Source organism: Larimichthys crocea, chromosome I (assembly GCF_000972845.2).
Source record: "Larimichthys crocea isolate SSNF chromosome I, L_crocea_2.0, whole genome shotgun sequence".
NCBI classification, from domain to species: domain Eukaryota; kingdom Metazoa; phylum Chordata; class Actinopteri; family Sciaenidae; genus Larimichthys; species Larimichthys crocea.
Genome location: NC_040011.1, coordinates 3,609,675 through 3,628,442, shown reverse-complemented (window position 1 = coordinate 3,628,442; position 18,768 = coordinate 3,609,675). Strand labels below are relative to the sequence as shown.

General features: G+C 43.2%; 1 protein-coding gene across 2 annotated transcripts; it reads right to left on the bottom strand.

Annotated features, from left to right (window-relative positions):
- Positions 1-2,001: 2,001 nt before the first annotated feature.
- On the bottom strand, positions 2,002-11,727 carry arglu1a (arginine and glutamate rich 1a). Of its 2 annotated transcripts, none has more exons than XM_010756963.3 (4): positions 10,946-11,727; positions 7,642-7,918; positions 4,769-4,852; positions 2,002-3,722 (listed from the first exon to the last, which is right to left on the bottom strand). In XM_010756963.3, exons 1-4 carry the CDS (start codon positions 11,275-11,277, stop codon positions 3,558-3,560), a joined length of 858 nt encoding a protein of 285 aa, XP_010755265.1. In that variant the 5' UTR covers positions 11,278-11,727; the 3' UTR covers positions 2,002-3,557. The 2 variants fall into 2 exon arrangements, with proteins under 2 accessions (XP_010755265.1, XP_010755266.1); XM_010756964.3 differs by having other exon boundaries at positions 7,642-7,867; positions 10,946-11,722.
- Between the last annotated feature and the right edge of the window lie 7,041 nt (positions 11,728-18,768).

Genomic DNA, 18,768 nt, shown 5'->3' with positions numbered 1-18,768 from the left:
CAATAATTCACTTATTATTAATCACATTATTAGAGCTTTTATTGTGCTGCGTACTTACAATTAAAACATTATTTTAACGTAAACGTTACAGTCCCTTCAGAGTCTAATTTAAATGGCACACATTCACACTCTGTGCAAACACTGAAGTTTTCAGTCAATGGCCTCTAATTTGACGCACACACACACACACACACACACACACACTCTAACGTGTGAAGTTTTGACACTTTTTAACGACTTAATTCGATCAGGGAGTTTTTTTTTCCCCCTTTCTTTTTTCTTTGTGGATTGAGGCTGTTTGGTTTTTAGCTGATCACCAGGCTCATATAACACCGGACAGATAATTGAGGAGTCCGATCTCACTTCTTCTTCTTCTTCTTCTTCCTCGCCTCTGGAATAAACACACAGAAAGAAAGAAAAGAGGCACAAGGCTGGATGTTTATTGCAGCAGCGTGGATTGTAGATTAATGAATGGATTAGATTAGGGGACTGGCGTGTGTGCGCACAGGCTGTGGAGCTCCTTCTAAATATTAAAGTGTATTGTTTTGTTTTTTTTACTATCTGAAAAATAATCCCTAAAATGTTTTTATTATATTTCTATACGTTCTTACAATATGAACAGTAAGTTTTGTGACAGATTGAAATGATCTCTTGTGACTTTTTGTATTTGAGTTTCATGCGTAAAAATGTTTTGAATCCTTCTCTGACCTTTCTCTGGTTTAACTGTCACTCACATTTTTTATTACATATAAAGTTTTACACTTTTGTCGTCTCCTTAAATGTATTTATTTATTTGTTTTATTTTTAGTCCAAATCAGTGGATGATCGCGCAGAGGAAGTTTTGAGTGTCCTTATTTTTAAATCTTTTCCTTCCTGCTTCTCCGTGCGGCTAAAAAAAAAAAAAAAAAAACAAGTTCCTCAACCCGTCGGGCTCATGATGGTCTGCGGAGCGTCTTTCCTGAACATCAGCCCGGGGCTCTCTCTCTCTCTCACACACACTCTCTCACACACACACTTATCTGGGGATCTTTGTGGTTGACACTTGCAAACAGGAAAAACAGTTTGGACAGGACTTAAACTTTTGTTGTTCCAGCAGTGTTCACAGATAAAAGTGGATTAAAGTCTCCTGATGACAGACAGATGATTTGTGTTTGAGAAGCCTCACAAATAATGAATAAATAAATAACTTTAGTCACAATGACACCTTTTTTTTTTTAAAGCGTTTCCAAATTGCCAGCTCGGTTACATTTCTTTCTAAAGTTTCCAAAGCCAGCTTGGATTCCTGCTTGTTTTAATGACTTGACTCAGCTGTGCGGAGCTGACAGAGAGCTCACAGGCCGCCGTGGAGCTGTTTGTTCAGGAGGGCGCTGGAGCGCGTCGGGCACCGGGGCTCCGGGTGCGGTGACCGAGGGATCCGGGACTGCCAAACCTCCGTTCATCGACAGGATGTTTAGTGACGGTACAGCTTCACGTGTTCACACAGGATTCATAGGTTCATGATAGAAAGATGAAGTCCTCTAATATGGTTTATTATTCATGCCATTAATATTTCATATGTTCATCCATCAACGCTTCACCGGCGCCTTTAAACGAGGTCGACAGCTACAATTGGATTCATCAGACTTGAACACTTTTCAGATGCATGCATGTGTACTTGTTCCGAGGCGTGGCCGCTGTGTTTGCACTCTTTGTCACGCCGTGCTTTCACACGCTTGGACGCTGGCAGCGGCTGAACGAGTCTCAAACCGGAGCTGCCAACTAATTAGTCTCTGTTATTACAGGGGCTGCGTTAACTTGACGTTGATGTATTGGACCCGCACACACTCAAGAGTAAGGAAATGGATTGTATAGTGTGCAATAACCCGCTGACAAAACACAATAAGGTGCCAGTAATGCCAATAAAATGTGTCATTGATCAGGTCATGAGTTGAGTTTGTGGCCTGGTGGACAGAGCTCAGGTTACAATGAATGAGTGGATTAACTGCACACACACACCAGAGGAGGCATTCAATGGATTTATTCAACTGTTCAGTCCCTTGACAATTTGGGGGGGAAATTACAAGACAAATTCAGAAATCCCAAGACGTAACAAAAAGTCATTATACCCACCTGAGGTCAGCCTGTCAGTCACAAACACACACACACACACACACATTCACGCACACTCATACACACTCTCTCACAGCTGCTGACCTCACACCTGATCTTACCTGTACTTGTCCATCCTCTACGAATCAAGACTTACCAACCAAGTGAGGCAGGCGCCTTACCAAGTTACTTTACTACAAACAGTGGACAGAACATGGACCGTGTGGTCGGGTGGTTTTCGTACAATTTTCCCCACAAAGAGCCAAAACTAGTGTTTACCAGTACTGCGACTTTTTGTCATCTAAATCGTGGATCAATTTTCATAACACAATCTGAACCCGGGGTAGGAGTGAGAGTCAGGACATCACAGCAAGGCTAATAACATTACATCACACAGGAAATGTCCTCTCTCTCTCTCTCTCTCTCTCTCTCTCTCTCGTTACCGACAGTACCCCCCTCACCCCCAAAAAAATCACAGATTTCCTTGTGTAGGTTCGCGGTTCACTCGTGGGCAGCTTGGGAGTCGAGGCTGAGATCACCTACGCCGCGGCAACTTCAAATCTAACACGAGCTTTACAATTTCCTCTCAACGTGCTGCTGTGTCCTTTAGAAAGGAAAAAAAAAACATATTTACATGGCAGACAGCCGAGGCGGAGAGAAGAGAAGCCGTGGATTTCTTATGGAGCGAGAGCGCGTCATGGGGCAAAAAGGAAGTAAGGGGGGGTGGAAGACACAAACCTGTCAGCTGGACGGGATGTTAACTGTGCTTTTTAAAACGCTGTGCTGTCATTTGTTGCCACTGCGTCGGCCATTTTAGGAACCTTATTTTCAAGAATGAAAAAAAAAAAAACGGAAAAAAACCACAGGCCAACTCCCAAGCTGCGCGTGAGCTTTTTAAAGATCGGACTAGACAAAGTCACACATACTCTTCTATGTCAGGGACTGGCGTTCTATTGTAGTTTGCTGGCTGTGACATGTAAGAGGAGCACACAGGCGCACAGTTGCTCGCTGTTAAGACTTGCAGGGTGAGGGGGGGCGAGGGGACATGTTATAGCATTCTACATCAAAAGTTCAAGTTCCCTAAAAATGTTAATAAAACCGAGGAGGATAAACAAAACAAAACAAAAAAAAAAAAAAGCACAAACAAGAGTCATCTGTGCGGAGGGGGATGAGGAAGGATGGAGGGAGCAGTCAGGTCCTTCGAGGGCGAAGAGCTGCCTCCTCTTCAAGGCCGGGAGGGGACACCACGGGCCTTCACAGGGACGAGCGAGTTAACACACCAGGTTGTTGCGCCCCTCTCTCTTTTTTTCCCCCCCCCTCTCGGCCTTCCTTCAGCACTTCCAAAACGAAGCGAGCGCTCCACAGAGGAGGAGTCGGGGATCGAACGGTGAGGAGGGAGAGCTGGATGGGGTGGGGTGTTGGGGGGAATGAAGGCAGGGCGCGACATGTGGACGAAAGGGGGAGCAGTCTCATTCGGTGGCCTTGAGGGAGAAGGAGAGCTTGGGCCTGGACTTGCCCTTGCCGAGGATGATTTTCTGCTCCTCCTTCTGCTGCCTCTGACGGTCCTGCTCCAGCTTCATGCGCTCCTCGTGAATCTTTCTCTGCTCCTCCACAATACGCAACTGTTCCTCAGCCTGTCGGACAAAACGCACAGAGAAACACAATGAGGTCAGACCAGGACAGGAAACGACGGCCTGAAAGCCAGCTGCCCTTTTCTCTCTCTCTCTCCCTCTCTGAGGACGCAGCGATACAGCGTCTGCTTGTCTTTTCTTTTCTGTGCGGCTGTCTGTGTAATTTGTAAAGCGGTGTTTATTTGATTCAGCTGAAGCTCCGTCAAACTTCAGATCATATAGCCAACTGGGGCCAGAAAGCCACCGGATTGTGAACCGCGGCCGATAAGCATCAATTCAAAATAGCAGCGGTTCTTGCCAAAAGGAATTTCACGTTGTTTGGTCATGTTGCGGCGAGAGCCTTGAGGTCTCAATCAGTGGGGGACAGATATTTGTAATTAAAGACACATTAAGTGACATTAAAAGCACATAAACCAGACGTGTGTCTGGTTTTCTTACTGTAGTAACATGTTGGAGTAGAAAAAACTAATCTAATGTAAGAACAGGGTCAGAAATGAACCCAAATCAAACATCCTTTCTGTGCTGCACAGACTGTATGGATTAGCTGACAAGTTCCAATAACTTCAAAAATGAAATAATTTTCTGATAAAAACAAAAAGCCGTGGCTGGCTTGCTTATTTCTGCAGCCAACATGGCTTGAATAACCGGTAATTTCATTTCTGCATAAACATCTACAAAACTTTTTAGGACAAAACCTGTGTGAAGTGTGACTGAATGTTTCCACAGCTGCGCAGATTTATCATTTTTTAAACAGAACTATAAAAATGCAAGTCCTCTATATGTTAAGTGTATCCTGAAGTTCGTTTTTGACAAAAATTAATTTGAGATATAAACAATGCAAAAGCGAATGGCAGAAGAAAACAAGCGGATCCTTGTGTTATAACGGAAAAATAGAGCCGATCATTTCAGTGTTGCGTTAAACACGATGAACACTGCGAGTCATTTCGTGTGTGATCAGGGCATTGTGCAAAAAATAAATAAAATAGGCGGTGAAATTGAGGGTTATGAAATGAATCCAGAAGCAGGCAGAAAAGCGGAGCAGGGCGTACCAGTTTGGCCTGAGCCTCGGCGATCTTGCGGTTATTCTCCTCCAGGATTTTTTCCAGCTCCTCCCGCTTAGATTTTTCTTCCTCCTAAACGGGTGACACGGCTCCATGTTAGCGCACGAACAGGCTACGGCCACAAAGCACTTTTATGGACATATACACACACACACATACACACGCACACACACACGCGCTTGCCCTCTAATTGTCACACGCTCACCACCAGCACACACACACACACACACCTCTAACTCATAACACCACAGAGAAGTTTGTTTAGCCTCTCGCACATGACCACACTGTGGCATTCTTTGCAGTCAGCCTGAATTGTTTTAAAAATACAAAAAAAGAGGGAAGGGGGGGAGGGGGGCAAAAAGCCTTAAAGAAACTGTGTGGGGGGGCGGGGGGGGTGAACCCGCTATGTTTTTTGTCTCCCTCCCTCGACTGCTGTTAATACCCTCCTAGAAAAAAATGTAAGCTAGGCCACACCTAGGGCACTCAAATTTTAAAAAACACAAGAATTTAAAATCCCATTCATCACATTCATCAGTAGAAGACAGATATAAATGACAGACAATACAATCTAGAAGAAAATACAATTGCTGTTTTTTTTAACATCATTATAAGCAAGAGAAAAAAAGGATACAAATAAAGGAGGGAATAGTTTTGGCTCACCAATGCACGTATACCTACGCATTTTCCTTGCCTGTGTACCTACACAACTGGTGAAAGCATTCGGCATTAAACGGTTGAATATTTACTGTCTCGTCCGGACTGTGTGGCCCCTGCAGAGACAGAGAAGCGCTCCTGGGGTGGGTGGGTGGGTAGGTAGGTATGGGGGGATTCTGCCGTACCGCGCCCGCGGCATTCCTCTTTATAACTCTGATCTCTGTATTGCTTAACCTGCGCCTGCAGCCACAGCTCACATTCTTTCTGCTTTTGTTTGTTCGCTTGATTGTTTTTTTTAAGTTTCCTTCTCTTTACAGTGGCTCAGTCCCCATTGAGACGATAGCAGAGTGAAGGAGAGCACAGTACAAAGTGGTGTGTCTGCATGTGATCGACGAGGGCCGGACCACGGTACACTTACAGTAACAGGACACAAGTCACAGGTGAGCTGAAAGGCTGCAGGCCAGCTCAGGTCAAGTGCTAGTTAGGAAGGTGGTGAGTTGTGTTTCAAAAAATAAAAAATAAAAAAAAACAACACAAATATGTTTTACAAATAACAATATCAAAACTTAGCAGCAACCCTATAGGAGAAGCAAGTCATGAGTACAGAACACAGTACATTTGGCTTTGGTTCGTTTCTAGGGAGAAAAAGCTCATGAAAAAATATTTAGCAACAGATAGAGGTTAGACCAGAGATAGTTAACCGTGTCAAACAGGAAACAGGACATGTAGCGGTCCATCATTATGAATCCCAGAGCAAAAGATTCTCAAAACAAGGCTTGTTAAAGAAAAGGTCAAAGAGGGGGCGTGGAGTGGTAAAGAAAATCTGTGCAGGACAAACTGCCTGTGAATCAAACAAATGTGATAAAACATTTCTACACATCAAACGTCAGAGTAACAGACAGGAACGAGCGGACCGGCGCCTGGCTCGGGCTTTCTCGGCTAAATACTTTAAATCTGACCTCGACCTTTTGGATTCCACAAGAACCTTGTTAGCTCTACGGCTGCTGCTGGTAAACAGGGTCTATGGCTGAGAGTGGGTGGGAGATTGAGAAAGAGTAAGTGGGGTAGCATAGACAGAGCAGGAGGAGAGCAGGACAGAGGAGACCCAATAAGTCCAAGTAGGTAAAGACTACATTTCTCACCCTATTAGTACCGAGCCACTGGCTGCTCCCTGTGCAAGTCAGGGTCACTGGGCTTTAGCTGGGCCTCTCATTCACAATACATTAGTACTGTAGTGTAAACAAAACACCTTTCCTTAATGACGCCTGGGCGGGTGTCAAACTTTTACTCTCTAAAATGCAAAAGCAAAAAAAGCAAAACGACTAGTACTTTAAAGAACAAGAAGGTTCCTTTAAAAACGCTGTCATAAAACAGAACTACAGTCTGAATCTGAAGAATCTAAATCGATTTAGTCGTTTGGAGGGAGGGGCGGGGGGGACAGCCAGTGATGTACAGAGACTGTGAATGTAAAAAAAATTAAATAAAAAGAGAGAGCTCTTTATTACAGACATCAACAGAGATGCTTACAAATATAAAAAGCAAAAGACCAAGAGCTGATCCAGGAGAACAAAAAAATATTAGGAAAATGAACGAAGTCAGTCAATTTTTGCAACCTCGCCATGGCAAAACTCTCACTGGCAAGTCAGGCAATATTTACATTCCACATTTAAATGTGAAACAGAGACAGACGCCATCCTTAAACTGCCCCTTCACTTCCAGCGAGACTCCTGCTGTGAAAATTTCCAGCACTTTTAGCTTCGAGCAAAACCCGTTCAGCTGCTGCAAGAAAATAAAGAAGGAAGCAGATTTATTTTTATTCTGATTCATTTGCAGCCTCGTTCCCAGGTAACGGACTTACACCAACTCACACATTTCTAAGAAATAACCAGATAAATACTGACACAGTTCTACTGATGAAACAGACCAACATGTGATGGTTCCTCTTGCTCTATAGATCACGTTATTTCTCACATTTCCCTGCAGCGTGACCACTTCCAGGCTCTGCGTCTACCCTCCCTGCAGTGAAACTTGTGCCATGGCAAGACTGCCTTCTGAAAAGCAAATCAGGAGGGGTGGGAGGTCCCTCCACTATGTCCCGTAGAAAAGCACCTGTCAAAGCAGGTGACTGGGGATGGGGACAAGGGGGTGAGGGGTTGGTGGGGTATGTAGGGGAAGGAGGGGCTGCGTTCCAAACGACCGAGCGTTACCTCTCTGGCCTTCTGCGCCGCCAACTCAGCCTGCCGCTGCCTCTCCAGCTCCTCCAGCAGCTGCCGCTCCATGATGCGCTTCGCTTCCTCCACGCGCCGCAGCACCTCGCGCTCGATCTCATCCTTCCGCTTCTCCAGCTCCTCCTCCACCCGCTTGGCCACCAGTTCCTCCACTCGCCGCGCCGTCTCCTCCTCGATCAGCTTCTCCTCGATCTCCTGCTGCCGGCTGGAGGACGGGGGAAGGGAACAGATGAAAGGAGGGAAGATGGCTGACACACTAGAGGAGAGTTTATAGGAAATCGGGGATGGAATGATTTATCACAGAGATGATCTTTTATTTAAATCCTGTTAGGCATGCAGACGCTAACATACCTCAAAATCAAGGAGGTATGACTTTGACGCTTACAGCTCAGGTTCTGTCTCTTCATTAAAGATCTCTGTCTGCATGTGGAGTCAGTACAAACAACATGTTGGACTTTTGTCTACAGTCAGTCTGGTGCACTTTTTCCTCTGGTTTGGTAAAGTGCACTTAAACAGTGTTGTCTCCGTGCTCGCCCTCACAGCGGGGCTAACCACAGGGCCATAATATTCCAGGTCACTGTGGTCACTCCCCATCGAGTCAAAGAGCTCACGGTCAGGCCCTGCGTAGGAGAAGGGCCTGGGCCAGATCTGTCCTCAAGACAAAATGATTGGTTCAATATGTGCGGTCACAAAGGAGACTTTAACTTTAACTTTTAACTTTCACTTTATTAAGCTGTCAGTAGTTCAGCAGCTCCTTAATAACGCACTTTGTTCTTGTTTCCGGTCTCCTGAGCTGCTCCAGAGTATAAAAGTCGACTGTGTGGGTGCGTTATGCAGCTACAGCAAACTAAGAGCAAGTCGTGTTATTTGTAAAGTGGCATTATATTATCGGACAGATGCGTGTTCAGGGGGGCACAAACGGTGTAAATAATGCTCAGTTAAAATCAGACATGTACCCCGAGTGAGCGGCGCAAAGCATTAAGCCATCGGGGTTAGCCAACTCCTGTCATATAAAAAATGATTTGTATGGAGACGAGCGGAGCCAAACATGACGACGTGTGAATTCTGAGCAGGTTTTTTCAGAGTGTGTTGATACCGGAAAAGTCTGCATGCAAACTAAACCTGCTGCTCATCAGTGTGGCAGCGGTAAACTGTGGTATGAAGACTGAAAACATGTACTGCTCATCTATGGTATGAATTCTACAGTATTGGTGTCAATTAAAAAAAAAAGGGACATAATATTTGGTGAATTTAGAATCAAATGTTTGAATTGTCACTGTAACATTTCCTTCGTTTGTACCTATCTTTTACACGCAAACGGTGAATTCGCCTCTGAAAACGAATCTTTCTAAAAACTCGCCGAGTAGATTCTGGAAAACTCCGGTTTTGTGTTTGCGTGTGAAACTGAGATAAACAGAGTTTTAGGCAGCGGATGCGCCAAAAGTGCGACCAATGTTTACTTGTTGCTATGACGATGCTCATGGAAGCATTATTCTCTTTTTGAAAACGATGCTATGTGCACGATGTTATTTTGGAAAACGGAGGGAGGGAAATATTCGTTTCTCAACATACCCGGCTACGTGTAAACGTAGCCTTAGAATCAAACGTTTGAATTGTTTAAGGGTCACTGTAACATTCTGAGGGTCAGCACAGGTGTTTCCAATGACACTAATTAAGACTGTGTTGCATTCCCAACATGCACAGCAGCAAACCTTAATTAGCATCACTGGTAACACCTGTGTTTACTTACCACTTCATTGTGACATTTTCAGAGATGTTACTGTAACGAACTGTCTCGAAGCAAAAGTGTGCAAAATATTAAAAGAAATGTAAAATGATGAGGAGCTTAAAAAAATGAAGTAGTAACAGTAATTATTAAATCTGAGTGAACTGGTAATAATTCACCCAGTGAAGACGCGGCCAAATCACGGGTTTACTGCATACTGCAGATACTTTATCATCCTACAACCCCTGCAGGGATGAATGAGCCTTTCCAACACAGCAGCAGACCGGAGGTCACCTGTCATCCTGTTTACCTGCTGAAAATGCTTTTAAATTGTTCTTTTCTCTCTCTCTCTCTCTCTCTTTGGCTGCACTCGGAACAGGAAGCCGTTAAGAGTTGGGAGGCGTGTTGTCACAGCGCTGCTGGCACGACTGTAAACACACAAACTCCCCTCCCTGGATTTGATTTCATCCCGTCAGCTACTGGGAAACCAGAGACCTTACCCCCGACTCCAGGTCCAGGTTCTTCCCCTTATCTACAGAGTGTCTGTGTCGTGACATTTACATTTGTATACCTGGTTAAGTGGCCCTGTGGCTATTAGGCAGCGAAAAAGAAAAAGAGACACTCAGAAGGCCAGGTGTGGGACTGCGGCTCGGATCTCGGGTGTCTGCGCTGCCTCTGGCTAACACACACACTTTCACAATAGCGGCTTCCCTGTCCAACAGATACAACCTGCCAGCAGACAATAAACAGGCTGCGGTCATTGTGTGTGGCGACCACTGAAGTGCTTTAAGATGCAGAGTAGTCACTGCAGCAGCTGATCCGACCACTGCTGCTCAGTCAGACGCTCGACCATTTAAAAAAATGAGTCGGAGTACATGTCCGACAGGCTAACTTACCAGATTAGATATTATAAGTGCACTTAAATTGCATTATTATTATTTTCCTGTGCGTATGCAAGACTATGCCACTGTTATTTCCAGACTGATTCATGCATTGACCTGGAACAACCTCGGTGTTCAATTTATGAGTTTTATTGTTTGTTTTATGAGGCTGCACATCGGTACAGTTACTCAATAAACGACCTGCACAATTAATTATTGTCATTATTATTATTATAACTGACCACTTTGAAATCAAACGAACAGATAAATAACTTTGACTACTTTGTTGTTTACAGGTTATAAGGTCAAACTGATCACACCCTCATCACATTTGGGAAGTCATAACTCATAATTAAAGCACTGATCATTTTAATGCATCCGTTATAGTCAATCTAAATGGCGACGAAATTAAACTACAACTTGATGGTGGGATCCAGGTGAGCTGGTGCCTGCGGTGCAGCTGTCTGCTGTGTGTGTGTGTGTGTGTGCGTGTGCGTGCGTGTGTGCGCGTGCAGGCCCTGCGTGCAGCCTGACGTTAGCTGGTTAGCATTAGCCTCCCGAGCTAACGTCACCATACACGACTGAGCGCAGCTAGCCTAGCATGTAGCTTAGCTCGCGTTGCAGACTCGTTACATAACCTCACAGGCGTCCTTTTAAATAAAAAAATTATACTCACATCTTCCTCTGTCTCTCCATCTCCGCCCGTCTCTCCTCCTCCTCCTTCCTCTGCTTCTCGTCCAGAGCGTTTCTCTTGCTCAGCGTCCTGCCGAAGATGTCGATCCGCTCCGGCGGCGAGGCTGCTCTCTCTCTGCGGGACGAGGCTGTGGTGGACCGGGAACGAGAGCGAGATTCTCTGCGGCGGTTCCTCTTCGACTCTCGGGACTTTGAGCGCTTCTTGGACCTCTCCCTGTCTCTGGACCGCGACCGAGACCGGCTTCGTTTCTTGCTGTGCTTGCTGCTTTTGGAGTGTTTGGACCGGGACGAGCTGCGGCTCCGAGAGCGGCCCATGTTGACCACCTCCACCAGGCGAGCGCTTACACCAAACTACTGTGTCTTATGGCTGATATGTGAACAGTATCTGTGACTCAGCCCCACTCGCTCCCCTTTAAACTTGTTATTTTCAAGAACGGACCAGGTGGAGTTGCCTCAGCGGTTCTGTTTTTGGAGAAATAACCATTAAAAGCTGGTTGTTATTTTGCCCTACCAACTCGATATAAAGAAAGATGGCGGTTTGACGAGTGTGTAGTCTCCCAGAAGGCACCGCGGCTTTCGGCTTTTCTCGGCAGTCTTCGGGATTGTCCAGCCAAACACCCACGAGCTAAACACGAAGCTCGCAAACTTCTTTGGAAAATAATAATGCATTGATAAATCCGTGTGCAATACAAATTACACTTTTGTGCACTTAATATGTGCTCTCAAATTAATAATGTGTGCACACATTAACATAACAGTAATTAAAATTAAAAGGTAACACAACATTTTAACTGTACGCGGGTAAACTGTAGTAGGAACTGAAGTTACAGGTTGTTGCGGGTCAGTTACAGAGGAGCACACGGGGAGTACTCATGTACTGTTCCTGGAAATATTACTCTTTACTCCACTATGTTTACTTTGCACATTCAGATTAATAATATAAAATATGATCTGCAAATGAATGATGATGTGTGTTATTATAAATAAAGATAAGACTTTATTCATCTCTTAGTCAAATTCACAAGCTACCCAGCATTATATACAATAAAACATAACCCCTAATCCAGAGTTGTAACCGGGTCACTGCAGGAAGGGCTCAGCCTTTCGTATATGGAAAATGTCCCTATCTTATCTTAAAGTAATGTACACATAAATCATTATAACGCAATTATACACATTATTCTGAAATTAGTCATTCTGCATGAGTACTTTTTGTACTTTAAAAGCCTATATGTTGACGCTGATATTGTGTACTTTTACTGAAGTCAAAATTTGAATACAGAACTTACTTGTAACACTGTTATTCATTTTACTGCACAGCTCTTCCACCACTGTGCCACACTGGACATTGTTTCAGATACTGGTCAGCGTTGGCTGTTATGAAGTGCACATAAACCTTTTCAGTGCAAAGTAAACAGCGTCAATCGTGTTTAATCATCATGTTTAATGTAGTGGTAGTGAAAGAACAGGCTATGTCTATCTAGTTATTCTTAATGTCGGCAACCGGGTTGAACCGCTTTTGTCCACAGGTATCGCGAGAATCAGGTTCAATCAAAGTTCCTTGTAGCTGCTTTAAATATATCCCATACATTTGTCAATGGCACAAAATCTGTCATGTATATTTGCTGAAGTCACATGTAATAGAGTAACTACACCAGCCTTTGTACACTGTATCTAAGCCCTCCTACTCAATATGAACCAGTAAACGTTGGGAATGTTCTTAAGGTTAGTCCCCAACTCTGCAAGACAGCCAAAGAAGTTTCAAGATTTTTGACATCTCACTGATGAAATGAAAAGAAGAATAATACAAGTATACCCTTTTAAAAGAGCAACAAACTATTAATTCTTTAGAATATTCTGACATTAAAATGTAAAAAAATGCTGTGTCTCAACTAATTTCTTTTCTGTTCGTTCGGCTTTGATATAACGCTTGTGCACTGAGCAGAAGTCTTACAGTGGTAAGGAAAACCCGGCTGTTTATTTGAGCTGAGTTGGCTGAAATCTGGTGACATTCTTGTGTAAATAAACATGCATGTAAAACACAATGGGCAACATTGAGGTCAGCAGAAGTGATCAAGGTCATGTCCATATCGTGGCAGGCCTGCTGCCGTGCAAATCATCCAAAATGAAGAGAGAAACATCTTTAATCTCCAACTAGTTCTAGCCGTTTGAGCAAGATGAGCCTCAGAAGTGTAAAGTGCCTCTTTTGACAGCCAGCAGAGTAGACTTTACACTGATTTCAATGTTTGTCCCTCTTTGACCTATATTTAGCTTTGCTGTGTCCATTTTTAAAAGTTGTTTTCATGCACTATCAGGGGCTAAAATGACGCTTTTATCAGAGCTTGTAAATATAGTGACAAGAACATCAGATAACCAACCAACAGACAGAACGAGGGAGAGAAAAAAAAAACCCATGACAATGACACAGTCCTGTACTAAAAGATTGCCATGCCACTCTGGTAAAATGAGGCCATTGTGATAACTCTCCCCGGAGTGCTGCGCTCGAAATAAACTGGCATTACTATATTTAAAAACACATAACTCAAAAGCCCAGTGAATCAGCTTAAAAAGGTCACACCACTCAAGCTCACAATGAAAGAAGCTCCAGCTTCATAAGGATTTTGTTTTTGTCATCTAATTTTTTTTCTAATTACCTGAAGCTTTCAGAGTCTCTGCGTCTAATTTTAGTAGAAATACGATGATCCGTTCACATGGAGTCACGCTGTGTGCAGCTCAGATTGTGGATCAAGATTACTTTTGCTTGTTGTGAGCTGATAACGGTTGTCAGATGACTCACTTTTCGTCTTCTCGCACAGATGAAAAAGGCCTTTATGTTGAGTAATGTGCATTCATCCAAGAGCCTGTATTGTCAGACTGAGTGTGAGCACCGCCACAGTAACACACATTTCCTCAGAATTAAAGCAAAGAAAGAAATGATGTGATTTTATTGCCAGAAATTGAGGGCAAGTCTCAGTTCATCCATCCAGGAACAGTTTCCCCCCGCCTGCCCTCCCTCCTTCTCTTTCTTATTCCTCTGCTCGAAGCCAAAGAATCAATTTTCTGTAACTTGTGGTTGTGTTTTATTTTAATGATCCGCAAATTCTGTTCCCTGAGATGAGAGGAATCGGCATTAAAAGAGCCAGAGATGTCTTGTTCTTCGCTCATGTAATGGAAAGCGAGAAAGTGCTTAAAGTCCCTTTTGATGAATAATAGAAAATGTTTCATGGAGGTGGAGAGGAAAACAGTTTCAGTGCAGCTCTGATGGGGAAAAAGCAGCTGAACTGGAGAACCAGTGGATGTGTAAATGAAAGAGTGAAGAGTTTGACTGCTTTGCTCCTGGGTGGTTTTTGGGGTGGATGTCGAAGGAGAGGTTATAACATGAGCGAGTAAGATGGGCTTGTTATGGAGAGGGTTTCAAAGAGCAGGTTTCGTATTTCTCTAATCCGTATTTGAAAGGATGCCATGCAGAGGTAATCTCAGGAGAAACAATTTGGATATGTCACTAATAATCACATGTCAGTCAAAGATTAAGGGTGCATGTGTCACTAGAGACGTTTGAACCAAAATGGTGACTGACTTGGTCACATAATGTCTCACTGATTGCTAGTGTTAATCAGTGTCAAATTAGCTGTCAAAATCTGAGGTATGAATATAAAATCTAGTTTGAATTGAGGAGAATTAACATCTAATTTGTTAATATTCATCAAGTTACATTAAAGACATCCATTCATCACTGCCTCAACGTGCAACAGGTGATTTGTGACTTAAAAGTCAGAAAACAGCAACAATTTTCTATCTGTGGTGTCGAATCCAAAATGGTTTCTCACGTTACTTCTCTGACTGTCTGACAATAGCGTCATGCGATATGGCAAATGCATGATCGGGTAGTAATAGATTACATGTAAATAAAAGAATATTCATGGAACTCAAGGTTTTGTGGCTGTGTCTGTTTTTTAGTAAAAAATAAAAAAAAGGTTTTGTTTTAAAGTTATCTAAAAGTAGAATAATAATAATAAAAAAAGAATCGACCTACAAAAATGACCATGTAATTTGTATTCAGTAACTGACTACATTTTAAAGTAACTGAACCCAACCCTTGGCGAATATTGTCTGGTATAGGCTACATCATACTACTATAGTAAAGTAGGTGCAGTCTAGTCTAGTATAGTGTAGTGTAGTCTAGTATAGTATAGTATATAGGTATAGTGATTATATTATATATATTTATATATCTTAATTATATTATTATTATATTATATTATATTATATTATTAATCCAACTGGCAGAAAGTGCATTTCAGGGACTATTTTCTGATGTGGATTAATCTACATTTGGTGTTTTTGTGAGTATTTGGGGCAGCACACAGACGGTGTGTGTGGGATCAGGTTAAAATAAATTACATTGTGTGAGTTAAATGGTAACGATGGCAACACTCTGACACTGATGTGATATTTAATAAGTTCTGTACAACAATGGAGCTCTCAGAGGAAGGTTGATGTAATCCACAGCACTCAGCAGTTTGGGAATGTTCTCCCAAGGTCACAGAACAGAAACTATGTTCTGTAATTTAGGTATTTATAAAGTAGCTAATTTCATTATGAACTATTAAATAGGATTACAACACTTCCTGTTTACATGCACCCACCACTACAACGGTGGAAACAGTGCTTACAAAGGAGGTGCATATGCTGCCACTTCTGGGGGGAGTTTCCACTGATCCCATTGACATACATGAATTGAGATAAACCTCAGTAATCTCACCAGTCAACACAATTTCAAACTGCACACAGCAGCTCAAAAGGCATTCATGAGTCTGGAAAATATTACAGTTCCCCTCAATTCCAAATCCCATGAAAGCGTTTTCAGCACGCTGTGAGTCAGTCTTGGTAAGACTCGCTAAGAACGTCTAACTTTTACACGATTCTTATCATTTAAAATTTAAGCTTGAATAATTTTGAATTACAGATTATCCTTAGAACTCAGATTTACTACACTCTAAAACGTGAAGAAACAGAACTCAGATCTGCCGGCTCAAGTTAATCAAAAAAGTCCATCCTTTTCACATAGTGTGATCAAAGTTGGCCCTCTTCTTTCATGGGCACTTTTCAGGTCTCCTGACCCTGCCCCGTGGTTGCTCTTGAGGGGGAAAAACACTTAACAAACACAGGATCTCTTTTAAAAAGCCCCGCCACATTGTCACATTGTCATGTTGATGGCCCAGGGGTCCTGGTATAAAGAGCCATTGAGGAGGGGGACCTGAAAGCAAGCTTTCCCCCTCCACTGCCCTGAATGAGAACAGTTCTTTCACCTCGGGCTGGGTATGGGAGAGGTGAGGAGGAGAAGGAGACAAAAGGGGAGGACGGTGGAGGTGGAGATTTTAGAAGAGGGAAGAGATTGAGGATGTGAAGGAAAGGAGGGAGGGGGAAGTTTAGTCTCCCTGGTCCGCCCTCTCTGCACCGATCATTACTGACTTATTAAAAGTTTTCATTACTTTCCTTGAGTCACCTTTAGTCTGTACTGCAGACTAATGATATAAATCACTGTATATGACTTTTCCTCATTCCAACAGAACACAAGTCTCTGGGGAACCAATTACGTATTTAATGTCTGAAGTTAAAGTAATTATCCATGAACCACTGTAAGTATATAACTTAGCAGAGCTTCATACAGCTTCATCACACTGTACAGCTAAAGTCATGCATGTATCTCTCCTGTTTCCTACACTTTATCGTGACAAGTGCAGTACATGCAGGATAAATGTTTGAAGGTCTTCGCTGGTCGACTCAGTTCTTACAAACCAAGATTTGACCTGGGACCTGTGTTGAGCTGGATCCAAATTTATTCAGTGTGATTTAGTTTTTGGAGCATCATGTTGCTGTCAGTGCTGTCACTCTAAATGGGTCATTTTGGGACATTTTGATAAGGTATTCTTGAGTCTATTGTGCTCAGGTTTGTCCTCAGGTCCCTAACCTAACCCTATCCCTTTAGGATTGGGTCTCTCTTTGTGAGAATGAATTAATGCATGTGGGATTTGGGTAAAAGTCTTTTAAGAGTGACTTGGCCAATATGGTAGCATAAACACTGGTTCAGCAATAAGCAATATGTGTAAGGCATTGGGTGTTTTTTGGGGGTGGGTTGAGTCGAGACACAAAGTAGGAATTGTGACGTGTAGAAAAACTGGTGTGGCTGACAAAATGCGTTGTCTTTTTAAATGGGTCATTTCAGGTTGGACCATTTTGGATATGGTCTATTCTTGAGTGTATTTGTCTCAGGTTTGAGTCCTCAGGTGCTTTTTGGATTGGGTCTTCTTTTGAAAATTAAATGATGCATGTTGGGTTTTGGAAGCTTTTCCACAGTTCCCCTTTGGATTGGGTTCAAACCGAATATGAAACAGACCTGTCAATGTATATAATTTATTTAACCAGGTAAGTTTCACTGACAGTTTTAGGCCTTTTAGGAAGGAGCATTGTATTCAAAAGCTTTTACTGCTAAATCTGCTCTATCTTTGGGGACCAACATCTGTATGCATGAGTATTGTTAAAGTGCAGGTCATATTGATTTTGGCTTTTACACATGTATGAGAAGGAACCAGTCCAAGGAGTAATAGCTGCACTGGTTGGTGTCAATGTGGACTGGCAATCAAAATTGACATTCAAGAATGAGCAGTTGGTTTCATATATCCATATTATGGCACATATTTCTACCAGTGTGCCTGTTTGTACCACTTACACTGCAAGCACCATCACATTTAAGACCAAGCAACAAAGCATCAAATGCAGCTGGTGTACAGGAGGTTCAAAATGTTCAAAGGACATCTTTTGCTGTCAGAACTACAGAAAGTTGCTGGAAGGCAAAATGAAAATAAGAAGTCTAGTATCACGACATAACCATAAAGTTTTTTTGTAAAGCTGCACTTTCTTTTTGTGATTTCCCTCAAGACATTTCTGAGAGAGAGGAAGTTAGTGTTGTAACACATCACAACATCCTTTAGAAGACACTCCGCAAACTGTCTTTACTCTATTGGAAACACTACCATCTGTTTGGGAGTCTTCACTGATGATGCAAACGTCTATGTACACTAATTGCATGATGTGTAAGGATCCTTACATATCGTGTGTGTCTGAATTGGCTCTGAGAAAGCAGTAATCATCTTCGTCTGTCTGATTTGTGCTGCCACTTTCCTCTGTCATTCATCACACACTATCTACTACTGTGTGACCTCGACAACCTCCAGTGAGCCACTGACCAGATGTCCATCCTCTGACTGACCATTACTCAAGAATGGTCATCCCTACGATTCGCCCAATTCAAAATCACTAACCCTTAAAAGAGCTGTCCATTCACCCTGACCACCATATGCTTAATGTCTTCCTCCTGATGATTTGTTTGTGTCAAGGCCAGTGAAGAGCTCAGGTCCGTCTCGCATGTGTCGGCCATGTCCCCTTCCTCTAAAGAGATGTAATTAAGTGTTAGAGGAGCTTCAGAGATGACCCCTGTGACAAAAGACTCTGAGGGAACTTGGCTGTCACCACCACGTATACGTGACAAGCAGTGGTCAGCGCAGAGGATCGTCTTTCTCGAGAGAGAGAGCTGGACGAGAAGAGAGAGAGAGGAGGACAGGTGATTCTGACAGGCCAAACGGAGAGGTCAAGGGTCGGGTTTGAAGTACTGGCCGGCGGGGGAAGCTGATCTGGTTAAGCTCTTGTCTCTATCTTCATCTGAGACGAGCGGTCTGCTTCTCTTCTCGTCTTGGCGTGGCACCCCGGAGGTCCCTCCCTTCCCTGCCATTCAGAACTCAAATGGGC